The sequence below is a fragment of the Lutjanus erythropterus genome, chromosome 18 (genome assembly GCF_056507025.1).
Source record: "Lutjanus erythropterus isolate fLutEry1 chromosome 18, fLutEry1.hap2, whole genome shotgun sequence".
NCBI lineage: Eukaryota > Metazoa > Chordata > Actinopteri > Lutjaniformes > Lutjanidae > Lutjanus > Lutjanus erythropterus.
The window spans coordinates 11,218,381-11,233,843 of record NC_139334.1 but is presented as its reverse complement, the minus strand read 5'-3'; the positions used below and the strand labels follow the sequence as shown (position 1 = coordinate 11,233,843).

Here is a 15,463-nt window from a genome sequence, read left to right as displayed (position 1 = left end):
TTGGTGGTGCTTGTCACGTGAGACAGCAGCAGGAAGTGAGTCGCTGCGTTTGTAAAATGTATACATTGAGGAATACTTGGATTTTTCTACCTACACGATAAGATGCGAATGCTAATATTGAAGTGACAGAATCGTCTCTTAATTAAGAGCTTCGGTGCAGCCGGACAAATGAGTTTACGTGCTTTGTGGATTATTTCTCACGAGAAGGGAGAAAATGTGTCAGTACGCTTTTCAAGGTATGTATTTTACTTGTGATGCCTCTCATATTTCACTTGACATGTATCATAAATATATCGATTATCCGGGCCATAGTGTATTTGCATAAATGCAAGCTTACAAGTAAAGGGCACCTTTTTACTGTCTTTTACAAAGGTTGTGAACAGCACATAAAAACTATTACTAAATCTTGTAACAATAAAAAGGCCATAAAAACTGTGTAAGGGCTGGTGTTGTTTGTAGAGTATGTATGTAAATTATGCAATTACAAATTGTGCGTTTAATATTTTATTTATTTGCCTCTCCTCACTTGCCTTGCAGTTACTCTACTGGCATGTTTGAATGTATGAATTTTGCATGTTTTATAAACTAATTGTGATTATTTTGACTGATAAATTCTGATATGCTGAAATTGCCATATTTGCAATATTAGAATGAATGACTTTTTTTTTTTTTTTTTACATAATTTTTACTTTTTTTTTTTCATTCTTTTTTTTGTTTGTTTTGCTGCAAGGATCTGTAAGAAACAATTCTTGATGACTGATGATTTCATAAGAATATTACGTTTAGGCCAGGACATCAGCGTGACAAAATTTAATTCGAAGATGGCGGTGTCCTCTAATGTTTTAAAATCTCTGCTGTCACACTGCTTGTAATCTAAAGTGTTTGTCTTGTGTTTCCCCACACAGGAGGTTTGCTACTGTGGAGCACCGTGCAAAAATCCTAGCAGGTTCCTCATATGTAGCCGTCCCAGAAGAAAACACAGTGCTGAAACTTCTGCTCACTGAGCTGGGCCTTTCAGATCCAGACAAGTCCTATGTTGCTCTCAGAGATGATTGCCTTCACCGTCAGCGATCACCAGCCCTGGAGCTGCATGTGGATGGGCCTGAAAAGGGAATACTTTGGCCAGTGTTGGCCATCTCACAAGGGCCTCTCATGCTAGCCTGCCTTCCTTTAGTGGACACCCCAGCTGAGCCACGGCCACCTCTTGCCAGCCTGCTGTCTGTCTCCCAGGGCCTCACGCTCCTGGCAGGTCTGCAGACGTTTCTCCTGGGCTCTGGGAGTAAGCCTGATAGTGAGGGGCTGGCCTCTCGCCTGGCAATGCTGCCCTCTGTGCTCCTGCAGGTTTGTCCACTTGGTTCACCCCTGGATGTGCCACTTCTAGGGACACCTGCTGTACCTGCAGTGCCAACCCCTGCTGGAAACCAGAAGCAGCCAGCCTGGAAGACGGGGCTGCACCGTGGTCGAGCTGTGGTGAACGTAGCACTGACTGAAACGGTACGCTCCATGCAGTATGGTAACCGGAGCAGACAGGACCTGTGGGATGTTTACGGCATTGTGATATGCAAAGTAAGTGCATGGTGTAAAGGAAAGCAAGTAACATTGTTACCTTTTCTGCAAGTTTCCATTATTTTTCCTCATTCTACTTTTGTTCAACAGTGTGAAGTGGAAGGCGTGCTCCCAAATGTGACAGTGACCCTCACACTACCACCGAATGGTTCCCCGCTTCAGGACATCCTGGTCCATCCCTGTGTCACCTCGCTGGACTCCAGTATCCTGACTGCCACCAGTGTAGATAACTGTGACGGGTCAGCTTTCTCTGGGCCATACAAGTTCCCTTTCTCTCCTCCTCTGGAGCCTTTCAGGCTTTGCAGCTATACATCTCAGGTATAAAACATACATAATAAGACACTCCTAAACCCACACATTAATGTCAATATCTCATATTATTAATGCATTTGTCATCAGGTCCCCGTTCCCCCAATCCTCGGTTCATATCAGTTGAAAGAAGAAGAGAACCAGCTACGTGTGTCAGTAACCCTCAAACTTCATGAGAGTGTGAAGAACAGCTTCGAGTACTGTGAAGCACACCTGCCATACTTTAACAGGTAAGCAGCCTGGGCTCAAAATTGGCATCAGCCAGAAGCAAAATTTTGGTAAAATATGTAAGTGGTTGGTAGATTTGCTTCTCTCACAGCCAAATCTATTGAGTCGCTGGTTAAATTTGAACATTCTTTGACTGGTGGACAAAAAGTCAATTTTATTTTGTTACCTAGCTGACACAGAAAACTAATGTGGTAGTGTGGCTGGCACTTTCGTCCCGCAGCAAGAAGGTTCTGGGTTCTAATTCTGGGTCAGTCACAACCTTTCTGTGTGGGTTTCCTCCTGGATCTCTTGTTTTCCAATTCTAGTTATCACACTAGTGATGTATTATTAATTTTATCTCTTGCTGAAAATATTTTCTTCCATAAATGTTTAACTGTTTTATGGTCTCGTCCATTGACCTTTGCAATGTGGAGCCAAGCCCTCCTGCATCCTCATTTAAGCTGCTGAGGGGTTTTTTGGAAAACACCTGCACTGTTCTCAATACAGTCCATTAGACAACTTGCCTTAGCTGAATTAATGAGTCCTCCAACAGCCAAGTAAATATAACAACCTAATCTACAAGTCTCAAATGCAGCTCCATCATGTGAACAATAGTCATGTCACACAATTTGCAGAAATACCACAGAAGTGTTGTACTAAAACCTGTAAAAACATCTATATTTAGGGAAGACTATTTTGCTGGCCTGTTTTTAAAAAAGATCAAACCTACACATTTCTCTCGTGTGAAATCTTATTCTTAATTCTTAATCTTATTAGGTGCCTCTGTGCTGATATTTTATATTAAAACACTGATTTAAGTGTTTGAACCCACTAAAATCTCCATGTGTGCTCTGCGTCTTGTGCAGGGATCAGATGGGTCTTGTTGATGTGAAGGTGAGCGCCGGACAGCTTGATGTCTTTAAGGAGAAGAACCTGTTGGTCTGGGGTTTGGGTAAACACTGTGCTCTTGAGCATCCACGTAAAAAATCACTTCTACTGCAGCTGTATATTTTAAAAAGAGAAACTAATGAGTAGTTTCCCCCTCATTGACATGTAGGACAAAAGTTCCCTAAATCTCGTGAGGTCACAATGGAGGGCAAGATCAGCTTTTCTGGGCCGACACCAGGACCTATTGACCCGCTCTGCACAGAACTCACAGCCTACATCAAAGTAAGTAACTATAAGTGTGGTTATTAATTTTAGGACAGGATTAGAAAATGTATGATTCATGTTACATGAGCCAGTTAGTTCAGCATGTTACAGCTAATTTCTCACAGGATAAGGTTAAATAAACAAAAGTTCTTACAAATTATGGGATTTGATACTATGGAAAAATATTTGTTTTGTTATTTCCAGACTGTTGCCCTATTCTGCCATCCAAAATATAAAATGCAGAATTTCTAAAAAATAAACTGATCATAAGTTGTGCAATCACTTTGAGGCTGGTGTAACCATTTTTTACCACTGTGTGAGAGAGCACAGGCCAATGTAAGCTTGACATCATCAAAAGCAAGGCAAGAAGTATCTTAAGTACCTTAAGTACCTAGAACTATACCAAATCTGGACACCCAGTACCAATTTAGTTTGATGCAGGAATGCAATTTCTTTTACAGCAAAATCTACTGGAACTATCCTTTTTCTGCAGTATAATCACTACAGAAATTGATGAAGCTGCTCGCAGCCAGGTCTGTGGGTTATCTTGAGTAACCGGGTCATGATTTCTGTAAAGAGACATTGCTTTTGAGTTTTTTAAATCAATTTTTCGGCACTTTGAGCACCACAAGCCGAGTGCCATCTAGTGCCATTTTATTAAAGAGAAGGCAGACATCTTTACTGAACTGTCACATAAAGTTTGTCTCGACATTTATGAGTAATGCAAAGATGTAGTTATCAGAAAAGTTGACAAACTGTCTTTTCTGTGCAAGGAAACCAAACCTTTATTGCTGTGTTCATCGTCATCTCCAAGGACACAGTGAATAAACAAGACTGCACAGATGCCATGAAAATTCATTTAACTTTTTTCGAGTCATATTTGTTTAAAATATAGAGGGACAGAATAATGTAATATGTTTGTCCTGGTGTTTTCTGAATGGATTTATGTGTATGTGTATATGAGCTTTTGACAATTGCAATAATAGCAGTCAGACTGTATCTGTTAACAGTTGGATTTTAAAACCATTAATTTACATAATAAACATCTAGCTGTTTGTACTGAGATGTCAGATATGGTCTCACAAAGAGAGATTTGGATATTTGGGTCTGGAAAAGTGAGGAAATTTGAAATTAAAATTAGATGTGTATAGTCATGAGGCTGTGGAGTGATTAACACTTACATTGTTATCTCCACAGTTGTACTTCAAAGTGCCTGACATGACGCTCTCTGGGTGCTGTGTGGACCAGCATTCAGCACAGGTTTTTTCTTCTGCCAAACCACGGATTGTAACATGTAAGCTCGCAACAGTTTTTCTATCCAAATATTTTCTTTATGCACATTATCTGCAAACTAAAAATTGCTGTGTCTGACTTATTTTCAGCCCGAGAGCTTCTATCCAAAGAGTACTTCATATGGAATTCAACAGGAACGGCTCCGGTATCATCTGGACAGATGATGCTGTAGCATGGATACATTGCAGAGGTTCACGTTCACCACATTATAACAGGACCGTCAAGCATGCACAGTGATCCAGACCGGATATGTGACCCCAAAAAATTTATTTGTTACCATCCTGTTGTTACTGGGCAAATGATTAAAAAATGTAAATAGCAGTGAAAGTAATTTGTAGATTTTACGTGTAATTTTGCTTTCACTCGGCTAACTTTGACTGACAGAAGTATTGATTTTGTTGATGGACGGATACTTATAAAAAAAATACCTGCTTCCCCTTTATTCCAACTTTTTATCCCCCAACCCTCACCCTCCCTCAGATTTATCCCATTGCAGACACAAGGGCCACCCCTCGCTCTGACAGTCCCACTTCAGTGACTCTCCATCAGCCGGATAATTAGCAGCTGGGGCCTTGTCATCAGCTGTTGTGGGCCTGGAGGAGAGGGGCGGCCGGGCTGTGAAAGGCTCAGGCTGCTCTGGCCAGTGTCTTGGCTACAAAAGGCTCCTCTTTTAGAGCTGGCAGGAGTCCTTTCTGCCCCCTATCCACCGGTCACTCCCTCCCCCCACCCCCCTTTTTGACCCTGTCCCCGCCCTGTCAACTAGTGGCTAGTTCAAACACACAACCTCTCCAAGCAGACTGTGATTGAGCGCTGACCCTCTTGCCCTCTGAGGCTTTAAAGCAGCCGGTCCCATTCAGAGAACAGGAGCTGCCTAATTGGTGAAAAAGTCACAAGGATGGAAGTGCTCGGGTCGCCTCTTGATGTTCCATAGGTGCTTTAACTTAATTAATGAAGAACGTTAAAGTTAATGATTTTGATCTTTATTCTTGTAACACAAGCGTTTGGATAGGCTTCCATTTATAATCAGTGCTTTATTATTACAAAGAAAATATTAAAGAGACATTTTTACACTCTTAGAAAAACAGGTTCCAAAAAGGTTCCTCCTGAAGGTCTGAGGTTCTACCCTGAACCGTTTGCTTCTGAAGAATGGACTAAGGGTTCTGATAAGAACTCTTTTTAATCCGGTGAGCCATTTTTGGAAAAAAGGGTTCTTCAAGGATCGTTTGAATCCTTGAAGAACCCTTTCATCATCTTTGAGTATAATACGTTTCTTGGTAGAACTAGATTAAACCCTTGGAATATAATAAGGATCTTGGTAGAACCTCCTAGGTGGGTTCTAGATAAAACCCCTGAAATATGATGAGGTTCTCAGTAGAACTTCCTGGGTGGGTTCTCAATGACACCTTTGAAATATTGTAAGGTTCTTGATTGAGCGCCTTCTGGTTTGGAATCATTAATCCATAGAAAGGTTCTCTGTAGAACCTCTCATGGGGGTGGGGTTCTGGGCGAAACTCTCTGAAAGGGTTAAATCAGAGGAGATTGTGCCCCACTCCACCACAGCAGCCAGACTCCTCTGAGTGCCCTCATTGTCTGCTGTTGGCCTCTTGTGCCCCTTGCTGGTCCAAATGCTACATTCTCACGTGGATTTCCACTCAGAAGGCTGACCATGACCAATCCTCTGTCAATTGGAACCAATTGCTCACACGGCATCCTTCACCTTCTTTTTATGTAGCAGTACGGAGTGGCAGACACCGAGACCTCTCAGCTCTCCCCCTCCACCATGATTTGGCTTTAAGGCCCAGTGTGTGTGGCTAGCGAACTGGAAAAGGAGAAGTTTTTTTTTTTTGAGGAGTTGGGCCACTCTAAATCTCCTCAGTATCCCAATATGTGGTCAGTCTGGCTCCTCCAGTCTGCAGTCAGTGGCCTCTCACTGGCAGACTTTGCTTTGTTGATTGAATGGCTCGCTAAGTAGATGGACTCGTTTTAACGTTTTGCTCTGCTCCAGTGCCTTCAGCTCATACCTTTGAGCCTTTGATTCTATTGTGTTTTTCAGAATCATTACTCATTTATTTGTTTCATCATTGTTTACACTTATATGTACACACTTTCAGGAAAGGGGTTAACACTTTTGTACAATAATCATCAAAATAAAACTCACATGGGGCAAAATAAATTTGTGAAAGTAAAGCAACAGTGTGGATTGTCATAAATCATCAGTGGGTGCTTCACTGAATATAAAAATGTAGATGAAAGCAGACATTCTGCAGGTCCTTAAAAAGTTTACAATCCTATAAACTGAATTTTAGGCCCTAAAATAAATTAAATATGATTTTGACAGGACAGTTAACATTTTTCAAATTCTTTTTCAGTCTTGCTTTTGAATATGTTTTTGGGAAAAAAGGATTTGATCACACAGTAACAAAACTATGAAACGAAACTGCATTTTCCCCCAAATACAACAAATTAAACTCTTCAAGTAAAATACTTCAGAAATATGTAAATTCTGCAATGGAAGTCCCTGGGCTGGACAGAGACTGTAGGAACCTTCAGCTGTGTCACTCAGATGTGGGATATTTCAGTTCTGTTTTGTGTTTTCTACCCGTTTCTGTTCTTTTTTCATTAGCCTAATGAGCTAAGTTAACATTAATTCAGCAGGAGAGAGCGTCATGTCAAACTTTGAAAATCTGTAAACTAAATGCATATAATCGGACAAGTAAGACTTGTAAAAAAAAAAAAAAAAAAAAAAAAAACTTTACATAGGTCCAAATATATATCAGAAAACATAATGTGACAGATTTGGGTCCACTCTAAAATAAACAAAACAATGTGTAATGGAAATTTCTATCAGCTTTCATTATTAACTTCTTTACCTGTTGGCATTAATGTCAGTTAGTTCATACAGCAAGTTAACTCTTTATCTATTTCAGCTCTTACACACCACATGTTAATTGTGTACTGAGCAGAAATGAACATTTAACAAACATTTCTGTTGCTGTGAAATAGGTCTTTAATTGCATTAATAATGGTCTTAAAACATCTTAAATTTAAATTGTTGAAACCTGCAGAAACCCTGTGAAAGGTTTGGATATGTATTCTAAATGTCAGTCTTCTCAGTAGTGATTAATGCTTTTAAAACTAGTGAAGTAAATTGCATAGTATAATACATGATCAAGTAAGAGTAGAATTACAGACTTCATAAATGTGCCCAAAAATGACTAAATTACAGTGATGTGAGTAGTTTGTAATTTGTTACATTCACTCCCATCAGTCATGTTAAAAAATCATGCATAGCCTTAAGTGCTCAAAATGATCGTTCATACCAAAAGGTTCACCACACCAAAATATTTACTGCGCAGTTATAAACTGCACTGTTATCCACTTCACTGTGGGAGTTTACCTCTCTGTGTCCTTCAGCCCAATAATGACACCCAGTGGTAGAGTACAATAAAGTTCATGTAAGACTCTTTTAATGCTCATTTCTTCTATTGAGATAGTTCTTTGTTGATTTAATTCCTGTCCAGCCCCCTGCTGCGAGACGTGATCCCAGCAATGTTCGTCTAACGCAGCGTGCCTGAGGACCAGGCTTTTCTTCTTTTTTTTTTCTTTATCGGCCGCTGTGGCCTCAGGTGTTTGGTAGGAGTCCAGTTCCTCTCAGCCTCTCTAAACCCGCTAAGAGCCGGCCTCAGGGAGACCACTTGAATAATGATGGTGCAATTAGCAGTTTCCTGTTTTCGGTCTAATTATTCTTCAAGAGCCACAGATCTTTTCAAATACGAGGATATCTTTGGATACTGGAGGATTCTTTTGTACTAACCTCTGTACCAGATGCTTCAAAGCTGGCTGATTTGAATCCCAACTCTTTGAACTAAATATAAAAAGTATTTTAGTTTGATATCAATATTATAGGAAGGCTAAATGAGCTTTAGACCGAGCAGCAAGTTTTCTCAGTTTTGTGCATCACTTTCACCTGTAGAGGGCACCATAAACTCAGCCATGCAGGGAACATCTCAGGAACATCAAGAGTTTTGTTTTTATTGCAAGCTGACTAAGTGTTATTAGTGCAGCTTAGTTCCCTCCCGGATCCCTCCTGCTCCTTTAATCGTCCCCATCTGACCGCTTCTGGCAGACTCAGGCCCCATCTAACCATCCTTCTGTGGTTTCACCCTGTCTTCAATGCTCACTCTTTCCCCTCCAGGTGTCCATGAGGAGTTTTTGTCTAAAAACAGTCCCCTGTGTCCACTTTGTTGTGCTCGAACTCTCTGGATCCCCTCTTCTCCTCTGCACAGGAGCTGTTTCTCTGTCTGGTTGCGCTGTCTCTCTTCACAGAGATGAGGCAGAGGTTTTGGGTCTAGGAGGCGACTGGGGTCCAGACTTTCTCCTGTGGTCTCATCCCAGAAGATGTCCCTCTCTGTGGGTCTCCTCACCAGTTTCAGCCTCTGGATCCCTTCTGTGTTTGGACCTCCAACTAAAAACAAAAATAAATGACCAATCGAACAGCAGACAACATTCAAATAGATTTTTTTAAACAGGTTTGCTTGTTTAAAATAATAATTTGCAGTCTAACCATTGACTGTGTAGACGGTAACCTTATGTCTTCTCTGCTCTCTGGCTTGTCGGAGGTGAGCTCGCCGATGCCGATGAGCCTGTTGACTGAGAGCTGTCTGGGCCTCCAGGAACCCTCCCTACAAACACCACAGAGCGATAAGAAATGTGGTAGAAAGTAACTAAGTACATTTACCCATATGCTGTATTCATGTGCAACTTTGAGGTTCTTGTATTCTGCTGGAACATTTTAATTTTATACTGCTTTACACTGCTACGTCACTATGTTTCAGAGGGAAATATTGTATTTTTCACTAGACTACATTTATTTTACAGCTGTAGTTACTTGCTACTTTTTAGATTTATGTGAAAATGTAAATAAAATACGGTGCATTGTTTCAGATTAAACCATTTGTTCCCAGGCTCATTGGGATGTATCCCCTTACAAAAAAGCAGCGTCTAGTTGTTTTTTGTCAGGTTTCAGATGCCAGTGGGTTGTTAGTAGTTTCAAAATAGCAGTTTCTCTAAATTTTCACCAAAGTGAAGATTAGAGAATAATCCAAAATGAAAACTCATAACAGGATCAGAGAGTCTCATTCTCAGACTTTTTGGGAATGAGACTCAACAATCAGTTATCTTACTGCCCTGTGATTGGACAAAGTCTCCCATCAAAAGCTAGTTGTTCTAAAGCCTGAAGACAGAACCAAGAGGAGGAGCAGAAGTCTAGTTTTCTCTTAGACCAGTTGAATTACAACATCCTTAAAGGTTATTATAGAACTTTTGTCCATTTAGGCCGAAAATAAGTCTGCCTCAGTTTTAAGCAAAGAATCTGACTAGTTTGTCCACCACTGCATTAAATATATGTATATATTATTGCAATGCATATTTTATATGCTTTATGGGACTTGTTAACATATTTTCCTGTGGAAAGATGTGAATTTAAAGGACACCATTCTACAGATTGATTAATGAGACTGCCAAGAAGATACGTTTCTTGGTGTCAATGAGTGTGTATCTAACAGTGGGGGCTTTTCTGTTCCCTGTACCCTGAAAATAGATCCCATTAAGGGCCAGTCATGGCTGCAGACCACCCTACTTTCCACTCCACCGATACTTTAATCAGATCCGCTGGGACAGGAAGGCCCCACACTCACAGCTTTCTTCTTTCCACCCCATCCTTTCCCTCCATTGCTCTTAAGCACTGCTGCACACTGTAATTTCCCCTCAATATAAAAATGTATGATCTGAATTATTGATGTTATAGATGCACTTCAGCGCTTCCATACTTTGTCAGGATGATTTACCTGAATCATTCTGCCGGTGCCAGAGTGTCCTGTCTGGCCGGTTGTAGAACACCGATGGACACCCCCATCTTTGCTGTCCCTCCCCTACAACAAACATCAAATTCATTATTGGGTTTTGACATGGCATAAGGTTAGTGATGCTCTGACAGTCAGCCGTGAATTTCTTCTCTTTTTTTCTTCTATTACCATGGCAATTTGATTGGCAGTGCTTGTGTGGCCAATTTGAAGGGCCAGTGGTTGCAGTGCCTGAGGAGAGATAATGATGGGATGTCTGGGTAAAAATCACAACCAGTCAGAAACAATAATGCAAAATGTCTGCCAGAATCCCAGCACAGGATTGAACAGATGAGAAACTTCTCAAAGGAATCAGTCAACGAGAATACCCTGTTATAGTTCATAAAACTATATCAGGCTGCTGATTTTGCTGCGCTAACCTGGGGTCTTCGGGGTGGATGGGAGCGAATGATGCTTGAAATGTTGTTTGGGAGGTTTCCTGCAAAGCACGGGTCTTAGAGCACACATATGCACGCACTGTTGTATCAAAATCAGTATGACAACACAGAGTGGTCTTTAAAAACTTAAAAAAGCCTGAAAGGGAATGAGAAATTAGAGACTTACTGACCTGAGAGTGTGGACAAAGTTATTTCCTGTTTCAGTGGAGGTAGGGTTGTCTTCCTCTGTCCCAGAGATCCTGATGGTGGCTGTTCCACAGTGACCGACAGAGCAGGGAGCGTCCACTGCGGTTTGGGCTGTGCCCCCTCTTCTTGCAGGCTGTTACATGGAGCTACTTTACGCAGCCTGGGTCTGGAGCCTGTGGAACCCATTGTCCCACTCCCTGTTCTTAAGCAGGCTGACAAGATGAAATACTAAATTCAGTAACACTTTACAGTAAGGATGCAAACCATATACTTAAGTCAACTAATGCATAACTCATAGTGCTTTACTCACTAAACTTACTCACTAAACATAAACTCAGTTCAAGGTCATTTTTTTGTCCCCTAAAAGGTCCTTGCTCAGGGGACAGTGCTTCTTCTGAAAGTACAGGAACTTTGGGGAACTTTTTTTTGTTCGTTGTGCTTTGCCACATCAACATGAAGATACAGAAGAAAGCATATGAACTGAAGACGAAGCCCAGGTCTTATTGAGCTTTTATACTGTGGACACAAATCTAGTGGGAATTACAAACATCTGTCTGTTGCTTTCTATGGTGTCAACGTTGTATAGCTATGTGCAAAAATGCTGTGTAAAAACAAGCAGGCTTTTTTTTTATGTCTTTAGACTACATTTCCACCATAGTCTGCAGTCCCACTAAGACTGAGCAAATTCATCTGCTGACAGAAAATCCCAGAAAAAAGTTTATATTCATGAATCCTGTTTGCCAAAGACTGATCAGAAATCACTGTACGACACATTAAAGCTAAGAAACTCACATTATATCACTGATACAGCTGATGTAAAAAAGCTGCTTCCTGGCTCTCATTACATTCTGTTTGCCACAATATGTTATGTCCATAGTTCCCGAACTTTTTCTGGCACGCCTCCCTTCGGAGGCTGAAAAAAGTTCTCACCTTTTTTAATGTCTTTTCATCAGTCTCATGGAGGTTCTGTCTCTGTAGGTCCACTGAATTCAATGACGTATCTCATGTAGATGTTGCTTCCCCTTTGGTCCCTCCTATAAAAACTGTGTTAGTTACAAAATAACTTCAACTTTAAAACCGACTCTCCAACTTGCCGCTTTTGTTCCAGTTGCTCCCAAGCAGACCTTCATATCTCTCCTGCTGGTGAACTCAACATTTGTCCTGAAGCGTGTCTGTCTGGCGCCAATATAATGCAACAAACACTTTTTGTAGTGGTTAAAAGAGTAGGTGTGTACTTCATCCCTGCCTTCATACTTTGTCTTTCTCATTATAATGAGCAGAGTTTCTATGGCAACTCTCCCCACAGGTTACTTTGTAACTCAAAAGTTAATGCTTGAAAGAACCTGTTATTTCCCTGCACCCCATCCATATTGGAAAGCCCAGAGGGGTGAGGAGAGAGATGGGTTCTTTGGGAAATTGTTAACTGAAAAATGTGACTTCATGAGTGCTCAGAAAACCACAGGGGGAAGACAAACTCTGTTACAAAGGTGGGTTATATTGAGCATGTCAGACAGTAGTTTTATCAGCCCCTTACATAGCCCACTGTACATAACATCACTGCTGGTTAGCCTTTAAATGTGACCTCTGTTCCTCTTTGTTGGTTTGTGTGTGTTTGGCATAAATTGTTTTGGTGAAGATTATTCCACTTTACATATTGCATTATGTTGGTAATTAGCCATGTTAGTGACATGGCTCTAGGTAGATACTTTAGCCCAGACTGAAATGTCTTAACAGCTACGCTAATGGATGGATTTCTGTGAAATTAAGTGCAGACACAGGGTCCCATGCAGTCATGGATGTTGAATCCAACTGACTTTGGTGATGCCCCGTTTTTTCCTCTAGCGCTACCATGAAGGTGACATTTTTGTCTGCAGTCACACTCAGGGTGGGAAGCTCAAATGTTGTAATGCTATATTCCAAGCTGCAAGTCATATAATTATATGTAATCTGACAAAATGTCATAATTTCATTGCTTCAAAATTGATTAGCAACCAAAAAGAAAATAGTCAAAATCCAGATACAAGGTAATATTTCAAGGTAAAAGAACATATTTGATTTCTGTTTGTCAGATGCACTTTGGATTTTGTGTAAATTAGTTAATGTGAACACATTAAACTGATATGATAAACATTTGTACCCTGCAAACACGCTAAACTTAGATGGTAACCACTGCTCAACATCAACATGATAGCATTATCAGCCTGTTAGTGTGTTGACATAAACAGCTTGCATGGCTGTAGACTCTCAGTCTTGTTATTCAAATTATTTAGCTTTTTTCATTGATGCATCTGCAGTTTGGACACTCTGGTTTGGCCTCTTTGGAGCACTATTAGTTGTCTCAAGTTACTTTTAAAAATGCTGATGGCTGGTTCTTTTTAGCAAATGATGCTGATTGGCGTTCAGCCTGTAATATGACCAGACCTTGTAGCAGTGTTTGGTAATTCTCTGTAATTTCTTCTTTTTCATACTTTGTTATATTCTGCCTACACCATGTCTATGTATCCGGTAAGAATGTGTCCAAAAATGTGTTACTGTGGCAAAAGCTATATTTCACATCCACTACATCTGATTATGACTCTTATCAGCATCCAGCTGGGTGGCAGCAGTGTAACTACTGCATCATGGAATTAAGATTGAAGCATTTCACATTCCTCTGTTTCTTCTAGCTCATTTATTTTAATATGTTAAAATGCCACTGTTGTTGTTTTGCTGAAACTGTCGCCTCAGCAAATGCTTCATTAGAGGTCTCAAGTGACTGACTGTACTCCAGCACCATAATGGCACTATGGTGTTAGACTCGTGGGAGGGAGTGTGTGCATGTGTGTGTAATGTGTGACAAAGAGTGATGTAGAAAGACTGACAAATTATTCTACTGAAACCCTCATCATCTCAGTAGCACTACTTGGACTACAATTTAATTTTGTCACCATGCTGGAAAGTAATTTTGACAAGTGCCTATCACTCTGTTACGCTCCACAGGCAAGACATGTCCCACGGGTATTTTCCACTGCCAGTCATATACAGTAGGTATGCATTATCACCACAGATTGTGTGTCTGTGAAAGAGGATAAATTCTAGTCGAAACAATCATTCTCAGTCTTATCCAGTTTTCAGTGTATGTGTGTTAAGTGCAGCACAGAAAAGCACTGCATCATATAGAAGTATTTTGCAAAGTCACTTGTTAAATCAATGCAATGCACTCTACTGATTACTAATGTGTGGAAGTGCTATTTGCATAGTTGTCGAGAACTGTTGTAAGGCTCTTTTTGTAGCATTATTGAGAACCACTCATCCGATCAGCATCACACTCGACATTGTACTCCCTTGGATCCTTGGTGATAAATCCTTGACTGGGAAACTCGATTGGACGAGTGGTTCTCAAAATATACGAAGGACAGTCGTACACACATACATACAGGAAGGCAGTGAGAGATTCAGTGCTACAGCGCCACCTATTCGGCCAAATGGCACCAAATTTGTCATCTTCACTCAGACATCATTTCTACACATGTCCACCAAATGTGGCTGGAAAAGCACAAAGCATTCAGGAGATATGACATTGTTTGTAATACAAGCCCTGTCCTTAGCATTTGAACAAACTTTGTGGACCACCTGTAGCAAAATTTAATGAAATATCAAAAACTCTGTAAGAGTAACTTTTGGTTCAGAGATATTCCGTACCAAAGTTGGTGACAGTTGCTCAAACTTTGTAAAAGGACTAGCAAAAGAAAATGGATTTGGATAACATTCAGAATGGCAGAAAATTGAAGTAGACACAAATGGGCATCGCTTATCCACCATCTGGTCAAAGGGCACCATATTTGACGCTGTACTCTTTTGGTTTCTCAGCAATACACCTGGCAGTTTTAAAGCTGATCAGATGTACGATTGTTGAGGAAATCGAAAGACATCCTGCACATTAAAATCAGGCCTTTATAGTTGAATCTTCTTTATTTACTTAATAATGCCATTTGCATTTGTTTCAATTTGTCATTTTAGTATAGCTTCTTCTGTCTTCTGTGTGCATAGGCTACAACATCTATTGCATGTCTGTCCGTCCTCAAGGAGGGATCCCTATTCCTCATGAGGCTTCTTTCCTGTTTTTTCCATATTAAAGTTCTTTTGTGTGGTGTTTTCCCTGAGGGGTTGAGGATAGAATATATACAGTATGTTAACTGTAAAATGTAAATGCCCACAGTGTACAACATAACCTCATTGTCGTTATTTGTGGCTTAGAATTCAAGTTCTACCCTGATCTTCTATTTCTGTCTTGTGGATCATCTTTGCTGAGCTATAGCACAGTATGTTGATGGTGCTGCTGCTTTAATGTGAAGAACCTGTTCAGCTTTGCCAGCAGCATAAGAAATGTGTGCATCCTTGCCAATACCAATTTGGGCACAACAAAAAAGTAAAAGATGTTCCAAAATGTTGTCAAATAATTTTTCAGCCTCA

The 15,463-nt window shown here is 40.5% G+C and overlaps 1 protein-coding gene and 1 pseudogene across 3 annotated transcripts; one reads left to right on the top strand and one right to left on the bottom strand.

The window, feature by feature from the left end:
• Positions 1-21: 21 nt before the first annotated feature.
• On the top strand, positions 22-5,735 carry ap5m1 (adaptor related protein complex 5 subunit mu 1). 2 transcript variants are annotated; one of them, XR_014772267.1, is made up of 8 exons: positions 22-236; positions 906-1,566; positions 1,657-1,884; positions 1,966-2,105; positions 2,949-2,976; positions 3,140-3,252; positions 4,432-4,528; positions 4,617-5,735. XR_014772267.1 is itself a non-coding variant. In XM_084741939.1 (8 exons), exons 1-8 carry the CDS (start codon positions 169-171, stop codon positions 4,697-4,699), a joined length of 1,476 nt encoding a protein of 491 aa, XP_084598065.1. In that variant the 5' UTR covers positions 25-168; the 3' UTR covers positions 4,700-5,735. The 2 variants fall into 2 exon arrangements, 1 of the variants encoding a protein (XP_084598065.1); XM_084741939.1 differs by having other exon boundaries at positions 25-236; positions 2,949-3,034.
• A 2,727-nt stretch (positions 5,736-8,462) lies between these two features.
• LOC146310694 (uncharacterized) lies at positions 8,463-12,250 on the bottom strand (annotated as a pseudogene). The gene is made up of 7 exons (XR_014772335.1): positions 11,942-12,250; positions 10,996-11,223; positions 10,808-10,881; positions 10,560-10,619; positions 10,374-10,457; positions 9,092-9,209; positions 8,463-8,992 (listed from the first exon to the last, which is right to left on the bottom strand). The product of XR_014772335.1 is annotated as an uncharacterized LOC146310694 (transcript).
• Between the last annotated feature and the right edge of the window lie 3,213 nt (positions 12,251-15,463).